The sequence below is a fragment of the Manduca sexta genome, chromosome 13, assembly GCF_014839805.1.
Source record: "Manduca sexta isolate Smith_Timp_Sample1 chromosome 13, JHU_Msex_v1.0, whole genome shotgun sequence".
NCBI lineage: Eukaryota > Metazoa > Arthropoda > Insecta > Lepidoptera > Sphingidae > Manduca > Manduca sexta.
This window is the reverse complement of record NC_051127.1, coordinates 7,766,606-7,793,145: the sequence shown is the minus strand read 5'-3', so window position 1 is coordinate 7,793,145 and position 26,540 is coordinate 7,766,606. Positions and strand designations below refer to the sequence as shown.

The window sequence follows — 26,540 nt, the reverse complement described above, 5'->3', positions numbered from 1 at the left end:
TGTAGAAACAAAAAAAATAACTAACAATAAATAATAGTCTAAAACAAAACTAAAAAAAAATAATTGATAAATAAATAGATTTCTACAATGCAGAATTTATCAATAATTTCGGTGTCCGGTTAATCGATTAACTGTAATAATCCAATGTAAAAATGTTTGGAGTGCCTGTCATTTAAGGTGTTTTACAGTTGATAGAGCGCGATAGTTTATAACAGCAATGTAAATTAGAATAATTAATTGTGTTAACGCTTTTCAATTCATAATTAAGACGATTTATTAGACAAATTACTTTAATATACGAGAATAATAGTGTGAAGTGGCGTGTAGGTTATAAAAATATTAATTGTGTTACGCCATATTTCGCAAAGAGGTAAAATCAGGTAAAATACTTTTTTTATGGTTTGTTTACATTTAGTTAATTACCTAAACCGATGGAGTATAAAACATCTTTCTGCGCAATAGCATCAACTAACATTTTGTTTTAGGAGATTAATTATTGTGATGCTTATAAATTTCTTCGCGCCGATATTAGTTAAAGGCTTTGGGAAGTTTATGTTATTTTTACGGACTTATTTTTTTGTAAGTAGGTAAAAGATGGGATTTTTATGCACTTGTTAGTCGCCTAAAAAGTAGTAGACAAAGCCAGTTTTACGTATTATTAGTTATAATTCGGGCGGGCGCTAAAGATAGCGATTGTTTGCCGCATTGGCATTGCGGTACGTAGGTACTGGGAACATACCAGTGGCGAAGCGTCCATACAAGCCGATTCCCACCGGCTTCCCTTTTAGGTTTTCGGTGATACTAAACAATATATTTAATAGGTAAATTTAAATTTAAAACATATCAGACAATGAACAATAATTATAATAGCTTAAATTATTAATTAATGATAACTTAATAATGACATCTATCGGCCATTTGCCCGATGTTTATTAAATTTAATCGATATCGATTACTTATTCTAAATAACATTAGATGGCGCACCTTGTATTTAGTTCCCCAGAAATTCCGTTACCAAAGTGAAATTGTGACGCCACAGGCGCAAGGTAACCCACTGTCAAGCGGCTTAATGTCGTAGCATGTTTTTTATTATAGATGGCAGCACTTTCTATGACTTTCTATGCCAGTATTTGTCGAAATCGCGCGGAAGATATGGGCAAAGGTAACCCGCGCTAGTTCGGCTTCACGTTAACCGACTTTGTATAGTTGTCGCTTTTTACGCCCTTCAAACGTCATAATTTATTATGCTACCAAGTTGCGGTGTTTGTAAATTGTCATATTCATTTTATTTTTGATAGTTCTGTGATATTTAGTTACCAGCGCTTTATTTAGAAACTACAAATAAAATTGTATTATAATGGAAATAACTAACTACTTTGTGATCAGATAATGTCTACCTTTACGTAAGTATATTATTAGTATGTGATTTCACATATTAGTATTTAGATGGTTAAATATTTGAAGTAGATCTGAAAGTTTTTGATTTCAGACACAAAATCAGAAGAAAATAAATATTATATTTTACCGAATTTTATATATCACCACGATACAAGCAAAAGTTAACGAATAACCTTTCTTGATTATAATTTAAATTGATAATTATATATGTTTATCATGTAGGTAAACTTAAACATTGGTCTGTTTGGCGATCGTGATACCTATTTCTATTACATTTACAGTTTTATTTTGAAAATAAACAGATACTTTTAGGTAGGTAGTGTGGTTATTATTTTAATACTTACTTTTGTTGCTGTTATAATAAATTAATAGGCAAGTACTTATATTTGTGATTAATGGAAGGAGAATTATCTACGTTTATTGTTCGATTTTATGGATGTTTCAATTATTTACGCATATTAGGTAATTTAGTAGGCATGTCAATGTTTGTCGATTTAGATTCAAGACTAATTCGTTGTCTTCGTTTTTGTTTTCCAATAAATTGCCCCGATATCTTAACTGAAACCAATTTTTTTTACACCGGGTTACCTTTTGAAAAATTTCACCCTTCGCCACTGGAACATACTATAAAGCATATGCCGACTAAACGAACTCGGTCGCGCTGCGCCTGCACCGCCCGGCCCGACCAGCTGTGCGCGATCGTTGACCCATCAGCTGATTGTACTACGTGTTACATTACGACTTTTTTAAATATTGTAATTTTTATTTATATAATAGTTTAATTTATCTATCCGTACGTGATGCAGTACGGAAATTTAAGAAAAACCTAGTTAAGTAGTTATTCGATCGGTTTTTTTATTTCCATCATCTCAAGAATCACTAGCACTAGCACCTGTCTTCGTTTTCGGAAGAGTTTACCTTACACCTTGTATGTTTCGGTGCCTAATAAAAATTAAACATTGTTTTCGTATTTTGTTCATGTATTTATCTAGCTTGACTAGCTTTAAAAAATTTTTTTTTTAGTTTTTAGTGGTTTTTGAAGGCGATATAATTTTTTGTAAAAATGTTTTTATTGTTTGCTTTTTTGTGTTAGTAAAAATCTATACTGATTTTGACGTAATTTTAAGCGTTTTCTGATGTATCTCCAAAGTCAAGGATCCAACAACAATGTAATTTACGTGGGATCTCTGGGAAAGCACCAGTTTTCAAATAAAAATCGGTTCATCAAGTCAAATGTTCTGAGATAACAGACATAAAAAAAAATACAGTCGAATTGAGAACCTCCTTTTTTCTTTACACTATACAGGGTAGTATTTAAAAGTGTATTCATTTTTTACTACTTCCAAAAGTTATAAGTAATAATATTATAATGAGTAATAAAAAATGGCATATATTATTTCAAATTCGATCCTTGCCTATTTCCTTGCAACGAACGCACGCATACTAAGTACTAATGTTTATTACCTAGACATAGTTGATACATACAATCACGCCTATAGAGGTAGGCAGAGACTATAGATTTCCACTTTGCATGATTCTGGCATATTTCTCTCGCCTGACCAGGCCAATTTACGATTACATTTTTTCCTTCATACTTTAAACTGGCTTACGACCGCCATAATAAACAAAAACTAAAATATTATTTTAACATTTTAAAATCGCAAACCAGTTTTATTATGTAGTTTTTATTATGGCGTACTTATTTAAAAAATTGGAAGCAACTATTAACCTATAACAATATGGGTGATACCCCTGAAGACTTCAGTGATTTCCACACGTAATATTGTCTCGTTGCATTAGTGCTAGCACTTTGGTCTCGCTCAAAAAACTTGATAACCGCTTTTTCGACGGCGTATGACTTATGACGGCATGACCACCTTGACCAGTTGCATGCGAGGGTGTATTCAACTGCCCAAACTCCAATAACCTTTGGTTGGCTGCCTAAATCGTTTTTTGATTGGGTACGCGCGAGTTAATGCCTTGTCCTTGAAAACGCGTTGTTCTAAAAGTTTGTACACTGGTGTCTTATAGTGTAAATAAAACACTTAAACTTTACTACGTTACTAGATTTTAATTAAAGGTACACAAACTACATCAGTCACTCACGGCGTCAGGAAGAGGAAAAGGAAGATACAAATCAACGACAAATAAACTATAAAGTCAGTGTTGCCACTGTGCCACAACAAAGAACACTCATATTTATCATTGCATCTAACACTCAGTAATATCTTATGTTCATAAATTATTTGCGCACCACGCAAAATTTCCACCACTGAAAATTTAGCACCGTGTCATCTCATGGTACTCGCGGTTCCAATAACCGATCAATGACAACTTTAGCAAAATGCAAATCTAAAAATACCATGCGCATACGTAAGTAATTAAGTCACGGTCAACACTGGGATGTGGGCGGCGGTGGTGGCGGCTTGGTACGGTCCAAGCGTTTGATATTTTCAAGCCTTTCTTATCGTACTGTGTGCGTATCGTACTCTGTTACGAATGTCTGCGTGCGTAGATCAAAATTAGGTATTGCAATCGATGTTATGAATTACTTTTAGTACTATTACTAAACACCTTTCGCATTGTGTGCTGTTTCTTAGGAACAATAAGTCTTAAATATTTGAAATAAAAATCCATTAATCGTCGATACTACCAATTCTGAACCACCCGTGAAAATTTGGCTACACTTTAAAAAATCTCCCTGTAGACCATTATAAAAAAAAAACATATTCCCTTAAAGATAGCAAATAGAATTAGATCCACCAGATATGGTCCAGCGAGTCGCTTGTAAAATGTTTAAAAGAAAAATGTAAGTTTCATAACATGTTTAGGAATTATGGCAATATGATGGATAAGTTTACTTTTGAAACCTCAAGAGACCGTTGCGACAAAATGATAAAGAAAATAATATGCTTTCAAACCTTTAAAACTGTGTCTAGTCAAATACGTTGGGTTTTATATGTATTAATACTTTAAAGTCAAACAGTAGTTCTTCACCGTGACTTTATAGTCGTTTTGGAACCGAAAATTTTGAATTCTATATCAATAATAGAACTGAAAAAAAAATATCATTTTAATAAAATTAAAACATTTTTTTTATCATTATAATGAATATTCGTTTCCGAATAATAAAATCAATACCATCACCATCATAAAGCATTTAATTTAAAGGTGGTAGTGTACCAGTTTTTAAATTAAGGGACTCTGGAACCGCGCGCGCGTCTTACCGCTCTTGGTTGGTATCAGCTGACACGCGTGGTAGTGTGCGTCGTTTGTGAGAATTGTTCCGGCGCGGCGTTACTATAAAATCATTATGAAACTCGAACGAGTGAAAAATATTATTTGGATTATTTTTTTATTATCGACAGTAGAATTTATTCACTATTTTTTCTGCGTCTTACAAACTGTTCTAAGTAACCACGCTTCGGTTCCAAAACGACTATAAAGTCACCGTGTATGTCCATGGAAAGTGGAAACGTATGTACGTGGTTAATGTACCAGTTGGAAGATTGGAGAATTTAAAACATTCGCATTACTAGATTGTAATAAGATAGCTGGATTAGATGGTGTTCCGCCGATCTTCCTTAAAGGATGCTTAAAACATTTGTCAAAGCCTCTTTTAGATATTATTATATTTAATTATTTTCGGCGTTAATGAGTAAAATAAGAACTATCTTATTACAAAGTAGTCATATTTGGTTCAATTTATTAGCGACTAGCTTTTGCTCGCGGCTCCGCCCGCGTTATAAAAATTTTCAGGCTAAAGTTTTCCGTTATAAAAGTAGTAGTTTCCCGGGAGCCTATGTTCTTCCCAGGGTCTCAAACTGTCTCCATACCAAATTTCATCTTAATACGTTGGGTAGTTTTTGAGTTTAACACGTTCAGACAGACAGATGCAGCGGGGGACTTTGTTTTATAATACAATTTTTAGAACTTTTAAAGTGGAACAATCCCGTCATACATCATTGTTGCATAACTTTAACCGTTTACGCAGCGCAGGCAACGGAAGCTCTCAAAACTTATAATTTTCCCCGTTTTTGCAACATGTTTCATTACTGCTCCGCTCCTATTGGTCATAGCGTTATGATATATGACTTTAAGCACTCCACAAACAAAGGACTATTCAACCCAAAAATAATTTTTCAGTTCGAATCGGTAGTTCCTGAGATTAGCCATTACTGCTCCGCTTCTATTGAATATAGCGTGATGATATATAGCCTATAGCACTCCAGGAACAAAGGGCTATCCAACGCAAAAAGAATTTTTCAGTTTGGACCGGTAATTCCTGAGATTAGCCATTACTGCTCCGCTCCTATTGGGTATAGCGTGATGATATAATATATAGCCTATAGCACTCCACGAACAAAGGGCTATCCAACGCAAAAATATTTTTTCAGTTTGACCGGTATTTCCTGAGATTAGCCATTACTGCTCCGCTCCTATTGGGTATAGCGTGATGATATATAGCCTATAGCACTCCACGAACAAGGGGCTATCCACCGCAAAAAGAATTTTTCGGTTTGGACCGGTAGTTCCTGAGATTAGCCATTACTGCTCCGCTCCTATTGGGTATAGCGTGATGATATATAGCCTATAGCACTCCACGAACAAAGGGCTATCCAACGCAAAAAGAATTTTTCAGTTTGGACCGGTATTTCCTGAGATTAGTCATTACTGCTCCGCTCCTATTGGGTATAGCGTGATGATATATAGCCTATAGCACTACACGAACAAAGGGCTATCCAACGCAAAAAGAATTTTTCGGATTGGACCGGTAGTTCCTGAGATTAGCGCGTTCAAACAAACAAACAAACAAACTCTTCAGCTTTATATAATAGTATAGATGTCTCCCGAAATATGGATAGCGGCGAAGAACATCTAGCCATATTTTCTGGGATAAAAAGTAGCTAGTGTGCGCCAACTAAGTGGCATTTTACACTTAAGAAAAACATTCACAGCAAAAATAAAACTGACGGACAAGCTCAAATTATTTTATTAAAACAATCATTTCTTTTTATATTTTTATATCTTTACAACCTTTACATTAATACGCTTTTTAAAACACGTGTGTAGAACATTCTCTAAGCGATCCTAACAATATTTACAAACATACATATGTACAATCACAGTAAGAAATCAACACAATAAATTATTATAATAGTTTGTGTGACAGTGGGTGACTGGACTGCAGTCGTACGCGACACAATGCACACTATCTGCTAACGCTAACTAATATCACACGAGCATGGTGAGCGGCTCGGGCGGCGGGTGGCGCGCGGGCGGCGGCTCGGGCGGCGGCAGCGCGCGCTTCGTCAGCTCCTTGTCGCGCGGCGGCGTGTCGTTGCGCGCGTCGGCGTTCTGCGCCTTGTACAGAGAGTGGGCGCGCGGCAGCTCCTCGCCCACACCGCCGCCCGCGCGACTCTCCTCCCGCAGCGGGTTCGCGTACCGGCGCAGGTTCTCTTCGTTCTGGAGGTTATTTGACTTCTCCTCGTCGCAGCGGCGCGAGCGTTCTGCGGCGGCCACCCGGCGCCGCCGCAGCAGCCACGCGCCGAGCAACGCGCCCGCCGCCACCAGCCCCGATGCGGCTGAGGCAATGGCCACCGTGGCGACGGGTGTGGCGGCCGGGGGAGGCGCGGGCGCGGGCGGCGGTTGGGGCACGCGCAGGCGCAGCGCGGCGCCAAGTAGCGCGTGTCGCGCTAGTCGGCGTCGCGACACGAGGTCGCCGAGCGCTCGCACGGCGTCGGCGAGAGCGGCCGCGCCAGATGCGCCATCCGAACCCACTTCGTCGCCGATCCACTGAAAGACATATTATAGCGCCAATATTATACATAAATATTATAATGATATTCGGAAGTTCAACTATACCTACATACTTTAGGTATGTTAGTGCGACTGAAACACAATCAGAATAATAATAAAGGAATTTACAAATATAACAGTACACAATTGGTAATCACCAGCGCGAGATCCAATGCGTCGTCATCATCGGGAGCGAGATCACAGAGTAAGGCTAGTGGTGGGGCGGGCGGGTCTCGTGCAGCCAGCGCGGCGGCGAGCGCCCGGCGTAGCGCCGCGCACGCACGTTCCACGTGTGCGCCGCGGGCGATGCGCTCTCGAGCAAGTTGCAGTTGTGCGCGCGCGCAACCCGCCGGCGCCGTCGCCGCCCGCGCTCCCTGCCAGCACGCGGCGGGTGCAGGCAGGGCCGGCGGCTCCACGCGGCGCCCCGCCACGCGCCGGCACTCGCCTAGCGGCGCGCACGGCGCTCGTAGGCATAGCGCCGGAGCCGCCGGAACACACACCTCGTCGGTGCGGCAGGGTTGCGCGTTGGGCGCGAGACAATCAGGGAGGCCGCACCAGAGCCTCGTACAAGCGGGAGCTCCGCCGGAGCACCAGCATGCGTTGCAGCCCCACCACCACGTGCCGTTGCCGGAACCGCACGTCACCGGCCCCTCCTCCCCCCCGGCGTCCACTCGACCGCGTCCCTCGCCGCCATCTTCTTCATCACCGTCACCACTATCACCAGCGTCATCGTTGTCTACTCCGAGGCCAGCGATTACTGTAAATGAAATAACGAGATCACATAGATGGTATATAATAATGAACGGTATTGAAAATTAATAGCGATAATGCAATACCCACGTTCGAGACAACGTCGTGCAGCGCGCTGGGGGGACGGTGGGCACACGCAGCGGTCGGCGGCGCATGTGGAGGGCGGTGGGCATGTGGGATGGCACGTGGAGGTAGGGGCGGCGCGCGCGGCGCACGTGTCGCCCGCCCAGCCCGGCGCGCACTCGCAGCGCCACCAGCCCGCGCCGCCGACACACCGCCCGCCATTACGGCATGGCGCCGACGCGCACGGCTCTAGCGCGAGCTCGCACCGCGCGCCGGTACGGTCCGGCCGACACGCACACGCCCATCCGGGCGGGGCGCCCGTCGCCACGCACGTTCCACCGGCGGCGCACGGACACGCAGGAGCGGCAGGAGGCGCGGGAGCCGCAAGAGGGGCCGTGGGCAAAGGCGCATCGCACGCGGCACCAGCCCAGCCCTGCGCACATGCGCATCGCCACGCTCCTCCCTCCCGAACGCACGTGGCTCCATTGGAGCAGGTCCCCTCGGGACACCGTTCCGCGTCATCGACGCGCGCTGAACATGTCTTACCTGTGAAAGAACCATTTATAATTTTATTAATGTTGAAATTAAACTAATTTTCGGATTCTATCGCGGTGCTAGTATTTTATTTTCTCCCGACGTTTCGAAGACTTTGCAGCCTTCATGGTCACGGGGGGGAGTCCCCCCCGTGACCATGAAGGCTGCAAAGTACAAAACTAGCACCGCGATAGAATCCGAAAATTAGTTTAATTTCAATGTCTAACATTCTCGTAAACATAAGAAATCTTTATTAATGTTATGTTGTATGTAATCGTTTTACTTGTGGTAGCTCTCTCATATGTGAGAGTCCATCTGGATAGGTACCGCCGCAATGTCTATTTTTGCCGTGAAGCAGCAGTGTCTAGTCACTGTTGTGTTCCGGTTTGAAGGACCTTGTAACAAGTGCAACTACTGGACATAATGAGACTTAACATCTCATGTCTCAGAATGGCGAGCGCGGTGGAATACCAAACAATACTTTAATATATAATTCAAGGTGTTGGATTGTGTTTCTATTGTTTGTTTATGGGCGGACGTATCGCTTAACATCAGGCGAACGGCAAGCTCGTCTCATCATTCAATTTCGTCATTCAAAGAAATAAAAAAAAATAACAATTGTATGGGTCGCATGTCACTTACCGGTCCAGCCGTCGCGGCATATGCAGGTAAAGTCAGCGGTGCCATCGACGCAGGTTGCATTGTTTCGGCAAGGATTGGTGGCGCACTCGTCTACCTCTGCAACATAAGCGAGTGTGTGAGGAATGGGGCGACAGGTATGCGGTTCGCGGGTCGCGAGAGGCGGTGGATCATTCGCGCATTTCCCTTTCCGTATCCAATAGGAGGTAGAATTGCCTCAAAACGCGCATGGGTTTGTGTTAATGTTGTAGCCTACGAAACCCATGATCGTTTAGCAACAATACTGTCAACTCTTGCCAACGGAAAGGGAAATATACAGCGTGTACTCACGATGGGCGCAGGTGCGGCCGGTGGTGCCGGGCGCGCAGGCGCAGTGCGGCGCGGCGGCCGGCCCGGGGCCGCGCACGCACACGCCGCGCGCGCACGCCGCGCCGTCTACGCACGGCTCGCTCTCTGCCACACACGGGGGATGGTTACAGCGCCGCCCCTCGCACATACTACTCTACGGAGTCTACGGGTACAGCACGCGCCCGACCGAATACTGTCGCTGGCCGACGGCGAGCTGGCGCGTGCGGTGACAGGCGCGGGGGAGCGTGTTGAGTGGTGGGAAGTGTACTCACGGTCGCGGGCGGCGCGCTGGGTGCAGTTCTTGCCGGTCCAGCCGGGCGCGCAGTGGCAGTAGTAGTCGCTCTGTGCGGTGTAGCACGCGGCGCCATTGCCGCAAGGGGAGCCAGCGCAGTGGTCGCGGTCGTCCTGTACACCACAACACTATTGCTTTTATATCTTACAACAATCCATATGCTTATAACACCATCACACAAAATAAAATGAAATAACAAACATACAACAAATCAAACCGATAGCAAGTTAATTCACAAAAAGCATTACAAACGGTTTAAATGAAGAGACTCACCAGGCAGTACCTTCCCAGACACGAGGACAGCTAAAAAAGCAGAGTTTGGGTTAGTCTGTGTTAGTGCGAGAGCGACCGGAGCACCTGACGAGAGGCGGAATATTGAGAGTGAGTGAACATTAGTGTAGCAGCGGGGGGCACTTCCGCAGGTCGGAGCTGAGGCTCACCTCGCAGTTGGTGCCGGAGAAGCCGACGGGGCAGATGCAGCGGTACGCGTTGAGCAGGTCCACGCACTCACCACCGTTGCGGCATGGGCGCGGCGCACAGTCGTCGACGTCGCGCGCGCACGTACGACCCGCATATCCGGCCGCGCACGCGCAGTGGAAGTCATCTACGAGGTCGATGCACGTAGCGCCGTTCAGGCACTGTCCGGTGCAATCATCCACATTGGTCTCACAGTCCTTGCCCGTCCAGCCGGCGAGACAGGAGCACGAGTAGCCGCCAAGCGTGTTATTGCACGCCGCTGCATTCACGCACGGACCCAACGCGCCCTCTGCGCCAGCAGTCGCACATTCGTCTACGTCTGCCGAGATAAATATAAGAAAGCAATGAGACTGAAAGAACGAACAGAGACACGAGGCCGGCGATGGGACGTTACTGACCGTCAGCACAGGTGGGCCCGGTCCAACCACCTGAGCATTCGCAGGTGAAGCCGTCGAGGCGGTCGCGGCAGGTGGCGGCGTGCAGGCACGGCGCGCTGGCGCAGTCGTCCACGTCGATGTCGCACAGTGCGCCGCCCCAGCCGCGCTCGCACGCGCACGCGAACCCGCGCGGCGATGCGGCCAGGGCGCACGAGCCGTGAGCGCACGGCTGCGGCGCGCACGGGTTGTCCACGCGCTCGCAGTCTACGCCGGAGAAGCCCTCGGCGCAGCGGCACAGGTACTGGTCCGGTGCGGTGTTCTCGCACGTGCCGCCATGTTGACACGGCTCGTGAGTACCGCAGTAGTTTAAGTCTGTAAATAGACGACTTCGTCTCAATAAGTTTACGGTGACAGTAATAAAAGATCCAATAAAGGCATTGTGGCTGATACTATACCTTGGTCACAGAGTATCCCACCCCAGTTGGTGTCACAGGTGCAGTCCCAGGAGGAGCCATTGCAATAACCGTGCTTGCAGCCAGGGTACGGCTGACACTGTGAGCATAACTCGCCGCGCCACCCTGGCCGGCAGCTGGAAAGTTTACAATGGAATACCTATGTTGAACACACTGCTTCGATTTTTTTTAGAAATGACGAATTATACAAAATGTCTACATCACACGTCATTAAGGTATCACATGTTATAATATTAATACTATGTGTGTATTAGTAACAATATTACATTATATTGGTGCGATTGTTTTTCTTTTTCTGATATATTATACCTATCAGTGGCGAAGGGTGAAATTTTTTATAAGGTAACCCGGTGTGAAAAAATTTGCGTCAGTTAAGATATCGGGAGCAATTTATGGGAAAACAAAAACTAAAATAACGAATTGAGTCTTGATTCGAAATCGACTAACGTTGACATACCTACTAAATTACCTATTATGCGTAAATAATTGAAACATGTATAAAATCGAGCAATAAATGTAGATAATTCTCCTTCCATTAATCACAAATATAAGTACTTACTTATTAATTTGTTATAACAGCAACAAAAGTAAGTATTAAAATTATAACCACACTACCTCTAAATAAGTATCTGTATTTTTTTTTTCAAAATAAAACTTTAAATGTAATTACCCCATATAGAAATAGGTATCACGATCGCCAAACAGACCAACAGTTTAAAGGTACTTACATGATAAACGTATATAATTATAAATTTAAATAATCAAGAAAGGTTATTCGTTAACTTTTGCTTGTATCGTTTTAAATTCAGTAAAATATAATAAGTAAGTATTTATTTTCTTCTAACACACATTTTGTGTCTAAAATCAAAAACTATCAGATTTACTTTTAATATTTAACCATCTAAATACTAATATGTGAAATTACAGACTAATAATATACTTACGTAAAGGTAGACATTAAACTGATCACAGGTAGTAAATTCCATTATAATACACATTTACTTGTAGTTTCTAAATAAACAAAGCGTTGGTAACTAAATATCACAAAACTATCAAAAAATAAAATGAATATGACAATTTACAAACACCGCAACTTGGTAGCATAATAAATTATGACGTTTAATGGACGTAAAAAGTGACAACTATACAAAGTCGGTTAACGTGAAGCCGAAAATGCTCGGGTTCCCTTTGCCCATATCTTCCGCTCAATTCCGACAAACACTGGCATAGAAAGTCATACAAAGTGCTGCCATCTATAATAAAAAACATACTACGACATTAAGCCGCTTGACAGCGGGTTACCTTAGGCCAGTGGCGTCACAATTTCACTTTGGTAACGGAATTTCTGGGGAACTAAATACAAGGTGCGCCATCTAACGTTATTTAAAATAGGTAATCGATATCGATTAAATTAACAAACAACGGGCTATTCGCCGATAGATGTCATTATTAAGTGATAATTAATTAATAAGTTAAGCTATTATAATTATTGTCCACTGTCTGGTATGTTGTAAATTTATATTTGCCTATTAAATATTTTGTTTAGTATCACCGAAAACCTAAAAGGGAGGCCGGTGGGAATCGGCTTGTATGGACGCTTCGCCACTGATACCTATTTAGTAAAATCGAAATATAATATAATCGACTGCCTCGGTGGCGTAGTTGTATTGCACGTCTGGTACAATAGCGCTCTGAGGTCCTGGGTTCGAATCCCGGCTCGGGCAAAGTGATATTTGGGTTTTTCTGCTCAGTATCAGCCCGGAGTCTGGAATTTGTGCCCGATATGGCGATAGGCTCGCCCCCTATCACATCATGGGACGGAACATACTTGGCGAAAAGTGGGTGCCCTAGTTGCGCCTCTGCATACCCCTTCGGGGATAAATGCGTGATGTTATGTATTATGTATGAAATATAATATAATTCGGCCACTCGTGCGAGTTGTATGTAAATCGTCTTCTAAGTCTATGTCTGTGTATGAATTCATTGGAAATCGGAATTCTCACTGATAGTAAAGCACTTACTCGCAATCTCCCGGGCGGTCGCATCGGCCGTGGGTCGGATGGCATCCCTCCTTACATACAGCTGTAACACAAACAATACGTTGATAAGCACGTGCGATACATGCCGCATGCTGGTCACTGGAGGATGGAACGAGGCCTACGTTTCTCGCAGTTGTCGCCTTGCCACCCGGGCAGGCAGTGCTTATCGCCGTCGGCGGAACACGAGTAGTGGCCGAACTTGTCGTCACGCGGGCGGCAGAAAGTGGTACAGGTGGTGTTGTAGTAGTTGGGTTGACAAAGCACACGCACTCGGTATGCCAGCGCGGCTGCGGCGCCCGCGTGCCGCAGCGCGTGCCACTCCGCGCTCGGCTCCACGATGCCCGACCACCACGCCTCCTCGATCAGCCCCGCCTCTGCACCCACATGTGCAAACAAACGTTTAGTTATACCTCAAGTACACGCGACAGTCATAACGAAAGATTGACGTTGCGTCTCTTACCTGGCTCCGCATACTCGTGGTCGTCGTACGCCTGCAGAATCAACGTAAAGGAGCGCTGAAATAAAAAAAGATTCTGGTTTCAAGTGTACCGTGGTGGAGTGAAATAGGAATGGCGGAGCGTCGCTTACTCACCGTCCAGCGGAATGTGAAGGGCAGTGCCAGCGTGTAAAGCGGCTCGGCGAGCGTGAAGGAGTCGGTACCGAGCACGGGCGAGGCGGCGCGGCCGAACGAGCAAGCGCCCGGCGCCGCCGCCGACTGGTACTCTTTGAGGCACAGCGTGAAACGTGTGCGGCACGGTCGCGTGCACACGGCGGGCTCAAGGGGCGCAGAGCCCGGGACCGACGCGGGGGATGTGGCGGGGGGCACGGGCCGGGGCGCGCCGCCGCAGCACGAGCCCGACGCTAGCTCCAGCCGGTAGTTGCTGAACTCCAAGATCTGCAGCTCGAACACGCCCGCCCCCGTCGCGCACTACACACAATACACACAGAGGTCAGCTTCCCTTTACACCTCCCCGTAACACAGATCAGAATCAGAAAGTAAAAATAAATACATAGTTGGCGATCAAAGTACATTAAATTTTGATATCAAAGTATTCAACTAAAGATTGTGCACGTCAAATAATTAAGTATGTGTTCTGCTGATAGACTGAATTACGGAATGGAGCATGCGCGAGATTCAGTTTTTATTGACAGATTCGCAGCGCAATTTAACCTTATAATTTAGGCTAGTCGACCATATCATTGTCAATATTAATTAACAAGATATGGTAGGTTTTGCGCCTACGCTCTTGCGAATGAAAGAATATGAAAGCTATTACATCTGGTAAAATAGTCATTATAATAAGCGCCTAAACGATATTATAAATAACTTAGAAACTTTAGTATGTTTTCTATTTGATTCGTATATACAATATACTCTGGATTTCATACTTGCGAGTCATATTCAAGGATATAAAATACAAACAAAAAGGATATCCTTGATTTGTATATATGTTAAATTAGATAAACATAAACAATATTATGTCATTTCAGTTTCAAATATCTTAAGCTCAAAATGGCGTTTACTTAGTTTTGTTATAATTTTTTTTTAGTTTTTTTATATTGCAGTTATTATTAACTAACCCAGTTTTATTCTTTCGCCATTAATTATACTTTTTAACCGGTTTCAACAAGAGCACGTTATTTAATACGTCGTATTTTTTTTTTGTTCATAGATAATATATTAATTATCTCATAATCCAATTTAAATGATTAGTTTTGCATTGGAGTTTGTATTGCTTTGGAATGGTCTTATTTTAATTTCATTGATATGGAACTTTGAACTTCGAAGATAGAGCAGAGAACTCCTCGAAATCAATTATGATGGTAACTGATAATAATTGTTTTCAAGTTGTCAAGTTAGCTTCAGTGATTGATGTGCTGTCGTGCAGTAGCGAAAGCTCCATAGAACCCGATTCCTGCCGGCTTCCCTTTCGTAATTTATGTAAAATCATTAGAGCGGTTTACAGACAGTATTTATGCCTATTTCTCTTTGGATGTTATGTCTGATTACCTTTCGAAAAACTTCACCCTTCGTTACTGCTGTAGTGTTTTCAACGCCGTGCCCATCGCGACACCGAGACCTAACTCCAATCCTGACTAACGCCCGTGTAGTTAATATATTATGTATATACAATATAACTTATAAAACAAACGTTCATCAATATTCATGCGGAGTGTCATTAGTTAGCAATTCGGTCTCTTAAACTCACCTGCTTAACAGGGTGAGTACGCATATGCTTATTTGTTTGTGAACCGAAATACTTAAAAAACACGACTTAATTTTATGGACTTGTAGTCCCATTAATTAAACTCCATTTTTTCGAGATTTTAATAGACTTCGAGCATTCTCTTTTATTTGTTGTGTGGTCAGAGTGTACAGTAGTTCACAAGCACACGAGTATGCAGCCTTTTTGTTAAACCAACCTATATTACTTTGTGTTCGTGTCTTTTGGTCCAAAACCATTCAGCCGTTAATAAGTGATCTTTGAACCAAATATAACATCTAGTCCTTAGCATTAGTTGAACGATGCGCTCGATCAGTTTAGATCAGTCGTCGCCGAGAGCCCTATAATGTATTTACGTTAAATTTATTCTAACATCTTGTAGCTAACATATAACAAAAATTAAGTTACCGCTATGGTTAGTTTAAGTGATCTATAGTTATGGAGAAAACTAATGTTTCAAAGAGTAAGAACTGGTTACCGAAGAAGAATATAACTGTAACTATCTAAACTTGATACCTACTATGTCTGTTAAATTGCACGATGTTTAATAGTTGATCGTATTTCCGAATATTACACCATTTATTATATCATTGCGCGTTATACCAGCAATGCTCTCAATCCATTTGAGTTTCAGGACCATTTATCCTTTACTGCATATTTGTCTTTAGACACGTTATAAATCCAGCTTTAATAAAACATATAAGAAATATCGAAGAACTACGAAATAATATTATAATTATCTTCAATAATATTTGATACGAGCGCCACATCATTCGACACACGTCGGCCATGTTGACACTTTAAACGTAATGAAGCACACTTGATTTAATATATTACTGCAGGTTAACATTATAATTTATTTATTACAGAGCGCATTTAACAGTTAAAAAACTATAAAGAAATAATAACATTACTAGCATACTTAAGTAGTGTTAATCTTTTTTATAATGGAATTCTACTATTATCCAAAATTCTAGGCATTTTTTTTTGTAAGAAATACCAATTCTAAAAAATGCAGTTTTTTTAATTTTAAAAGAATTGAGTTAATAGTATTACCAACTTTAGAGGAATGTATGAGAATACTTGTACATACTTTAGTTAGTGCTTACTAGAGTAAATAAATCTGTCCATTGTTGGAAATCCCGCGTGCACATTCATATTTTTATATATATTTATCTGTTGTAATTTTGTTTTTAACACCTTGATATCAAACTATTTAAGTTAATATTTTTGTTTTTACGTGATATTAATCCCACTCTTAGCTCTACATTTTTATAATATAAGGTAAGTACATAAATACAAAAGAATTTAAAATAAACCGAACAAGCGCAGGTTATAGTTTTCAGATTTTTTACTTTACATCTGCAGTAAGACATTTGTTTTTGCTAATTTTCATAATTGATAACATTACAAAATCTGAACATGCCTAAAATATGTCGTTTCTTATTTTTTCTAATCTGAGTTTGATTATGTATTTTTTTAATAATACTTAATTTCGAAGAAAAATATTAAAACCCCCAAAATGCTTTATGATGTCATACATACGGTTGAATGCAAAAGTTTTCTTGGTCCACCCTACTATTTATTTAAAAAACTAGGACACCGTCATTTGTCAATGTTAAATGTCAATATTATAATAGTTAAGACAACTGTCATTTTCAAAGAGACAGAAAAAATAACTGTCACTTCACTTTTTTTTAGTGCAGAGCAAAGGCCATTTCGTTTTGAACCGTATATTTAGAATAAAACAAAATTCAAAGCGAAAAGCATGAACATATTTGAATTTTGAGAAAAGAAAATATATATGGGTCGCATAATTTAGATCCAGTTTCATAAAATATAAACATTTGAGTATGTTGAAAGAAATTTGTCAATTCTAGCGAACGAGAAGTAACGCATAGGTTTTCATTTTCTTGTGAAAACGCAAAATATGCGATATTAACATACTACCTTCTGATGGCGTTGACTTAAAGTTCTATTTTTTATGGTTGAAAGTGACTGTAGACCCGAGTGTTTGCTATAAATTAATACTTCTAGATGTTCTTGAGAAAAAGGCACTTGATAGACAGAAGGAATTAAAATTATCCTAAAATTTCCATTTGAAATACGGATCCCTGACAAACAGAACTGTCAAGTTGTATAAAGTATGTTTTTTTTATAAACAAATGTAACATTATTTAACCAATATCGTTCTAATTTGATTCTGAACGATCACTATGAAATATGTATCAAAAGTATTAAATAAGTAGGTAATATACGAATTGTACTTGCCAATAATGTTGGCCCCCACATATTATTCATTATAAACTTTTTTGACGTACTTACTCAGCACTTTTTGTTTGCACTCAGTATTTTTTAATTCATATTTACATTTTTAATCTGTTAAACTGTATAACTGATTCCTGATTCAAAATAGGTAAATTTTGTCTAAAAAATAGTGCAGTTACAGCTGTGAAGATGCTTGTCGACGAAAACAAGTGATGTAACAGAAAAAAAAAGATATATATTAAGAAACTACTTCTTTTAGGCTCTTGCTTCCTTACGTGAATGTATTAAGGAATAAAAAATAAAGAGATGATTCGTTTAAAATGCTATCTTTAAAACTAAAACAGGCAAGTACCTATTTTTAAAAGCAACTTAATGAAATGTTTATTCATTTGTGTGCAGTTCGTTGAGCCCGGCTCGCGTCACACTATAACATTCCGTAGTCCGAAGGTGTTATGAAACAGGTACGTGCGCTAGTGTGCAAATACACACATGCGCACACGCACGGTGCGACGGATGCGGTCAGCTTGAACCATACCAACTTGAAAAACATTTATTTTTACTTAAACGTGCTATTACATACACGACTTGTTTGATTCCAATAAGTAAGAACCTAATGGCTGTATATATTATTACGTTTTGTGAAAAAAATAATATCTGATTCCGGGCAAAAACTTGCGGCAAAGAGCTCTACCGGTATACTGATGGATTAAATAATGAATGCAAAGAAGTGTGTATTGTTTTGCTTTATATTACTTTGCAATATGAGAACCTCACCTGCTAAAATTAAGTATTGTGATCTCATCAATATAGAGCTGGAGACTGGATTTATTTATGTTAAGGTATTTTATCGTAGCTTGATAATATGAACAATGACAAACCACATGAGTTCGCGGTGTTGGTTTACTTGATAAATCATAAATGGCTGACGTCGTTTGTAAAAACTTACGAGGCTCGAGCATGGCGCGGCGTAGGCGACGACGAATCAAGTGCATTATGTTTATAAACAGAGGGCGCGGGCGCAACGCACGTGGCGTAGCTTTCAGACGCCAGTGTAAACAAAGCGGCGCTGGTGGCGGGGGCCGGCCGCGCCGGTGGGCGGTGCTCTCCGCCCCCGCATCCGCCCCGCCCCGCCGCTGCACCGCCCACCGACGAGCGACTCGTCACGCGTTTTAGCTTACAACAATGGCAAGCGCATGCGGCGGCAGAGCGTGGTGGGCGTCGGGGGACACCTTATGTTCTCGACGCGTACAACAATGTGCAATGACACAGGTCCGCCGCTCCGCCCCCGCGGTTAGGTTATTGTTACTGCTTGTTTAAAGTAGGGATGACATGAGGGCGGCCCGTGGAGACACGCCTACCTCTTGGCGTCTCAAATAGCATTGTTACCACTCCGTCCGACTAGTGACAAGTTTTCTCATAATACCGAAATTTTAGAACATGATTCTGCTCCTAGTAGCTCAAAATATAATCTCAGAAGATCCGTAATAATTGAAGCTGAGTATGAGCTAATGATAGTTTGTATTTAATTTAATTCGTAGTGGATTCAAGGCTTTCATTTACATAGAGTTGTTGAGTTTCGATACAGAATGTTGTCAGCGCAACATATAAAACAACGTTCGCAACAACAGGGACTGAGGTGGTCGATGTGAAAGGAGTTTCGTTAATTAAACTCAAAACCATCGTTATACTTTAATTAATATAATTTATCCCGAGAGGAAGGTTGTGGAACGGACTGCCGAAACGAATGTCCGCAGGTTCAAATCCCAAGGGCACACACCTCTGACTTTTCTAAAAAATTATGTGTGTATTCTTTGTGAATTATCGCTTGCTTTTACGGTGAAGGAAAACATCGTGAGTAAACCTGCATATCTGAGAAGTTCTCTATAGGAATTTCGAGGGCGTGTCAAGTCCACCAATCCGCACTAGGCCAGCGTGGTGGACTAAGACCTAATCCCTCTCAGTGGTAGAGTAAGCCCGTGCCCCACAGGCGGGAGAGTATATAATACAGGGCTGATATTATTATATTATTATCCCCCGAGAGGAGAGACTACAAGCAACAAATATTTATAACTATTACTATGCGAGAAGCAAACGCTTGCAGTATATCGCGGTGAGTATATCGACCTTATTAAGATTGTAACCGGTCAATGACTTTAGACTTTAATACCTAATGTGATGAATATGTATTAAGCATATGTTTTTCTGTTATAGTTTATATTATTATTTAAATTTGTTTATTACCTTAAACAACATAAATACTAATCTTATAAGTGTAAGTGTATAATACTGTTTGTTGGTAATAGGTGTATTTGTGAATGTCGGTACATCTTTATTTGGTAAGCACATAAGAACAGAAATACTCTATTAAGAAAACTAAACCAATGTTTGTAATGGGTAAACTTTTGATGTCCCTATGGATAATAAATGAATAAAATATAAAGGCTTCTCAATAACTTCGACTGCATATTTCACTGGATTATTATATGAAATAAAATTAATGCACGGACCGAGACGTGGGACAAGTTTGTAAGTACGACACAGTTCAACAGTTGGTGCTGAGAGACGCAGTTCATTGAGTGCTCTACTATATACTGAGCTTATAGTTCCGACAGATCTCTGGTGGTAGGAAGGATGTCGCTGGTGAAGGGAATATACTATCGCAATAAATGTATAGTGGACCGTATAACCTACGTCTGGAGTATTGTTATGCTCCGCAGCATATTATGATACAAACACATCGGTCCCAGCCTTTGTAGGCCTTCCTTCTGTATTTTTGTATATTATAATTATTATGTGTATTTTTTCAAAATATTTTATCTTGGATTTCGTCCTAAAATCGATTTTATAACTGTAATGCAATGTAGTCACATTTTTTATTTCGGAATACGACATTAACATTTAAAATAAAAAGGATTTATTTTCGGAAGAATTTGTGCCATTTAACATAATATGGGTGGTTACAGGGCCCTTATTCTGTATGATAGTGTAAACGCGTAACGCGGCCGTGTCATGTTATCTTCGTGAAATGTGTGTGGAATGGTATTCTGTAAGCCAATTTCTATAGTCCTAAACATGATACGTTGTGTTACGTGCTTGTTACGCACTGTCAAAATAACATGCGGGATAGAGAATAAGGTCCCTGGTAGGTCTCTCATATGTCTGAGTCCGCCTGGGTAGGTACCACCACAATGTTTATTTCTGCCGCCAAGCAGCAGTTTGTAGTCACTGTTGTATTCCGGTTCGAAAGACATTGTAGCCAGTGTAACTACTGGAAATAATGAGAACATCTCACGCGTCAGGATGGCGAGCGCAGTGGATCACCAAACAATATTTTGTATATCAAGGTGTTGGATGGTATTTTTACTGTTTATGAGCGGTCGTATCTTGCGAGCGGCAAGCTTGCCTCGTCATACAAAGAAAAAAAAATGTTATCGTGTTGCGTATTCTCTTTATCACTTTCAGATAAAATGTTATAATGGCTTGTAGAGGAGTTTAAATTATGAAGGGCCTAGGTGCGAAATGACAAAATTCAAAATCAAAGTTTATCTCCATAATCATTGTATACAAAATATGATACATTTTAATAGACACGTGATATTATCGTGGATGGTGTCGGGTACATGTCAAGAGAGGGAGGAACTTTATAACTATGAACATTTTATTATCTTACGATTATAGTATTTTTTTCTTTGGTACTTTAATTACCTAATACTATGTATACTTGTATACGTATTTTCTCCGTATAATTAATATACATACCTATACAAAACACGGATTTTTTATAGCATGTGTAAATTTTAATGTTTTATGTGCGTGTGCGTGTATGTTTGAAATAAATTTTAATTATTTAAAATGTTGTGATTTCTTTACTATGTAGTATAATAATTTTATTTTGTAGGTGATATAACTAATTATTATAATGTATTATCATCATTTAGGTATTCCGTTACCTTATAATAAGATTTATAATGTCGGAAGTTTATAAATTTATGAATAAATATACTACTTTTGATTTCCTCTTTAATATTTTTGGCAACTTATTAAATATCTTTATGGTCATAACATAAGAACCAGAAGCATGTATGAGTAACCTAGAGGGTGGTACGTTTAATCTCTTTATGTAGCGCAGGTTAATTCCGGAGTTTATTTCCTTCACGTTGGGAAAAAGTTTGAATGTATGTGTACTAATTTCGAATTTTCTAATATAAGATTAAAGGTATTTGAGTGGCGAGTAGTGCTCGTCGCGTCTGTACGGCGTTGGCATTACACACGGCAGCGAGCGCGCGTGCCTCGCATGGGAACGAACTGCCACCGCGCGACCACAGCTCCGCCGACACAGCCGCGCGCCAATACTCTCCACAGGTGGGAGAGTGAACTTCTACTTAATTTGACGACAAAATGTCGCTTATTTAAGCTGTAGTGATTTATATTAATACGAATGACGGGCGCGAATACAACAGACAATGCGAGGCAAGAGACGTGATACCCGACTAATCATTCGGCTTTTACACTTGTAGTCAGGAGGTTAGCACATTCACAATGTTGAAATAACGTATATGACGCACTACATGTCACAATGTATGAGTTTTTGACTAAAATCTGCGGTAACAGTGCTGGTTCTTTATTTATGTGCGTAGCACACAAATTTACTAAGTAGCTATACGCGTTGATGTCTTTTATTAGACATGCGGAGACATTTTACACGTATTGACGCTGAAGCATGTGCAGAGTATTTTTTTTTAAATTTTATTATTAAGGAGACAATTTAGTTAACTAGAAAGTTTCTTTAGGGATGAGTTCAAAAATATCAAATCAAATATCACCAAGACGCGATGAATGTGGACTTTATGAAACTACATGTTTAGATAAACTGTTCTATTCCCCGTACTCAAACTGATCAATATCTGCCAATAGCGAAAGGTGAAAAGAAGCATACACTTATTTTGCCTTATCTAATAATATTTCATTTGATAAATACTTAACACACAACATGTCTCATTCACTACGACCAACTTCCCAGCAGTCAATAATCGGCCTCATGTTTAGATCCCGATATTTCCTAATTATATAAGAGATAAGATTGAGGAGATGGACCGGATTCGAGCACATTTCAAGTGTAGTCTCCAGGCTGATCCTGACAACACGAGCGATGGGTTTGCCCCGTGGTATAACGTGTCGCCATCTCAGCCGCCGCCACTCCGGCACATTAACATGTGCGCCGCGTAGCGCTCGCTCGGTACCAATTCCGAGTACACAAAGGTCGCACAGCGTCGCCTCTCTGTTTACCGACGGAGCGGCGAGCGCGAGCTCTCACGTCCGTGCGACCACGATGCTCTACTCTAACGGAAATAACATATCGGCGCGATGCATGCATGCGCGCCGGCCGCTCATGTTGTGGCCTGAACACTCGAGTAAGCTCAGTGGTGATGGGTGATGAAGAGTGATGAATGACGTACGCTTAACGTGCAGACGAGGGCGAGGGCGAGCAGCAGCGGCGCGCGCCGCTTGTCCACCGCGCGCATCGAGTCAGCGCGCCGGCCGCGCCTCCGCCGGCGCCGGGCGGCCGCCGCGCATGCCGCCAGCCAGAGGCTCGCACACACACACACCGACACACACGCACGCACACACTGCCACTGGCACGGGCACGGGACGAGTCGCGCACTCACACTGCACGCTTGTACTACACTGCGGCACGCGCGCTCGCCGCGGGCTCTGCATGGAGACTGCCGGCGGCGGCGCGCCCCCCGCCCCCGGCGCCTGCCTCACCCCGCCACGCTGTACCCCCGCACCTCGCACCAACTAGCCCCGCTCCCCGCGCAGTGATTTATTTTTATTGCAGGGCCGCGCTGCCTCCGTGCGAACCCGCGCGACTGCACCGCGCGCCCGCGCCGGTGCAACCGCTGTACGCGTGCGAACGTGTGCGTGCGCCGCGCGTGTGAGTGTGCCGCGTGGGAGAATATTTTGCAGCGGCTGCTCGCGAATTACTGAATAGCGATGTTAAAAAATCGGTCAAGTAGATGTGGAGCAAAGACCTTCCCCGAGGGCGGTGTATAATGAACCTGTGTGCCATTATTGTGGACACAATATTCCTTAAACAACATTATGTAACTTAATTAAAATTGATTACATGGACCGAACATACAAATTCTAAGCACTCCGTGTGCTAGTAATATAATACTTTATCACGTAGAGTTCAAGTGAAAATATAAATACTCCATAAAATATATAAAGTATTTATTTTTTTTACTAACTTTTGAATTGATACTCGCTAAGGAAACAGTTTATACTAGCTTTTGCACCTTATATTTTAGGTTCTAAAAATGTATTGTATTTTTGATAGTCTTACTAATAGTTGTTTGGTTATTTGAGATACTCTTAACCGATCACAATATATAACGTGATGAAAAGAATATAACACTTAGAAATCGTATTAAAGCACTGAACCATATTAAAGTAATTTAACTTTCAATTATTTCATGGCTATATAGTAACATTATAGTTTAAAGACAAACAATAATTTAACTCCACAAAATGTAGAGCTATCATCAGTTTATTGTTGAGCTACTCGAAGCCGGCTGTACGATACTGCGCGAGAGTATTGTAGCTGCGTGGCTGAACGTGCGGCTCAGGTTGTGAATTGAAGGATACATTACACCGAGCGTATCCGCGGCGCGCCGCATGTCTCGTGCGAACAAATAACTACCGGACAGTGAGCTGGTCGCGCGTAACGAGCGCTATTGTGGTGCCAATCAGTGGCCGCTCACCGAAATTTTGTTCATTGTATGGCACGTCACAGAGACAAGCGCCCTCCCCCCTCTCTGCCCCTCCTCTAGGCCTGACTCGGACACCACTTTACTGTTTCTCAAATGAGGTTTTGAAGTGAATTGAGAAGAGCAACACATCGCGGAGTTTGGCAGGTCAGCAAGCGCGAACGCGCGCACGCGACTGATAGTGGCGGAAGCGATGTTATCCGCGCGACGCATCCGTCGACAGTGATAGCGTATCAGTCGCGCCCACCAGTGACTCGTCCTTCCGCAAATTATGAAATGTTCGCTAATTTGGCAAGTGTCGTGTGGCGGAGGCAGCGGGGCGCGTGGCTGAAGCGGCCCATAGCCGCGGGGCTTCACGCACCGCATCGACACGCGCCGCGCCTTATGTGCTCTATACCTCTTATTACGGGCGTCACACCAGCAAATTAGGGACACGGGTCAAAACATGCCCATCAAATATTAAAATTCAATATAATAAATAGTTTTATTAATACCCAGTAACTAATATTAAAACCGAGAGTGACAAATTACTCTACAATATTATATTTGTGACTGAGAAACTTTGACGTTAAGAATCTTCATTCTCTATAATCATGCTTAGCTCAAACGTGCTTTATATAAATAAAGCGTAGTGTTTAGTGTTTACCTAGATGGGCCATTGTATGTACGGGAGACCTTCGATGTGCCTTTTTTGGAAGTATGTAACTCACTTGTCTTCCTAGTGGTCCATATGTTGCAGGGATAACTTAACATGATCTGTACTTGCTATTACAAAGAAAAAATAATTTATTAAGTGATTTCTGCTAACTATAATGAGGTTTCATTTTTTCTATCTTTCTTTTTTTGGAAAATGTCTAGTAAATAAGACATTTATGACGCTGGAGTATAGTAATTGCAGAAATGCGCAGACGCGATCATGTTGCTGGGCCCGGTGTGGGAGCGGGGGTGCAGGCGGGGGCGGGTGGCGTTACACGCTGCGACGGTCGGGATTAATTGAGGTCAAGTGGCGGATTAGCGTCGCATATCGCACTAAAAACCAAGCGTCCGCAACGATGGCCCAGCGTTACAATATTGTTAAGCGTGTGACGTCACCAACGCCTCACCACGTCACTTTGCTGACGTGGTTATTGAGCTCATTGACATAAACTATGCACTAAACGGGCAGAATGGCCTGTGGCAAGTAAAGCCGCAGTGCAAACCACGCCTTGACTCGGATGAACCCGTGACGCAACTCAGCATTGCCCGGAGCATCGAGAAATGCGAACAGAACTTGTTGTTCCAGTGCGCACGCACACATAAACGTGCACGCATGGAGTAAACACACACACATTCACGGTGCGCGCGCACAGGTGGATCCGTGGCGATGTTTGCGGGAGCGCGTTAGAAAAACGAGGTTCAAATTAACGCACCCAGAATGTGTTGTCGAAGGGCGCCCGATCCAGGTGCGCCCCGCGACCACCCGCCGCCCTCCGCCTACCCCTGCCAACCCCCGCACACACTGCATACTACACTCGTGTTATTGTTATTACACTAACACTTGGTGCACGAGAGATGTACGGGTATATAAGATATACATTATACGTTAGTACTTACAATCGATCGGTACATTCCCAAACCAAGATGCTGTAAATTGGACAACCCATGTTTATAATATTTAGAAAGAAAGAAAAGAATAAATATTCAGCATTATGAGACAGAAAATAAACACTAACATCATTATTTAATATAAATCACAAATAATATAAAAAAACACATGTATACTATTATATAAAACTGCAGAATTTGTTTGTTTGAACGCGTTAATTTCAGTAACTAAGTGAAAAATTCTATAACATCATGCTACGACAAACAGGGTTGGAGCATCCATGAAAAATGTCGCAAAAAAGGTTGAGCTGCGTAAAAGGTTAGTTATGCCACAAACACGAATGACGGAATTGATTATCTTAAAAAGTTCTAAAAAATATATTATAAAACAAAGCCTCCCTCCGTATCTGAGTACCTGTCAGAACGCAAATAACTTAAAAACTACCCAACGGATTTCGATTAAATTTGGTATGAAAGTAGTTTGAGACCCAGGGAAGGACATAG

General features: G+C 41.9%; 1 protein-coding gene across 3 annotated transcripts; it reads right to left on the bottom strand.

Moving 5' to 3' along the window:
* Positions 1 to 6,375: 6,375 nt before the first annotated feature.
* Positions 6,376 to 23,393, bottom strand: LOC115449951 (protein serrate). Of its 3 annotated transcripts, XM_037438282.1 has the most exons (14): positions 23,139 to 23,393; positions 13,782 to 14,117; positions 13,650 to 13,704; positions 13,312 to 13,563; positions 13,172 to 13,232; positions 11,133 to 11,266; positions 10,699 to 11,049; positions 10,264 to 10,619; positions 10,097 to 10,126; positions 9,804 to 9,936; positions 9,187 to 9,282; positions 8,038 to 8,556; positions 7,356 to 7,954; positions 6,376 to 7,194 (listed from the first exon to the last, which is right to left on the bottom strand). In XM_037438282.1, exons 1-14 carry the CDS (start codon positions 23,202 to 23,204, stop codon positions 6,634 to 6,636), a joined length of 3,549 nt encoding a protein of 1,182 aa, XP_037294179.1. In that variant the 5' UTR covers positions 23,205 to 23,393; the 3' UTR covers positions 6,376 to 6,633. The 3 variants fall into 3 exon arrangements, with proteins under 3 accessions (XP_037294179.1, XP_030033713.1, XP_030033718.1); XM_030177853.1 differs by lacking the exon at positions 10,097 to 10,126 and having other exon boundaries at positions 9,804 to 9,951; XM_030177858.1 differs by lacking the exon at positions 10,097 to 10,126.
* Positions 23,394 to 26,540: the final 3,147 nt, after the last annotated feature.

Coding starts and splice junctions, on each gene's coding strand:
- LOC115449951 (XM_037438282.1), bottom strand. CDS start 23,204: ATGCGCGCGGTGGACAAGCGGCGCGCGCCGCTGCTGCTCGCCCTCGCC. Junction 13,564..13,649: donor CCACGAGTATGCGGAGCCAG/GTAAGAGACGCA, acceptor ATGTGGGTGCAG/AGGCGGGGCTGATCGAGGAG. Junction 11,050..11,132: donor TGGGATACTCTGTGACCAAG/GTATAGTATCAG, acceptor GTCTATTTACAG/ACTTAAACTACTGCGGTACT.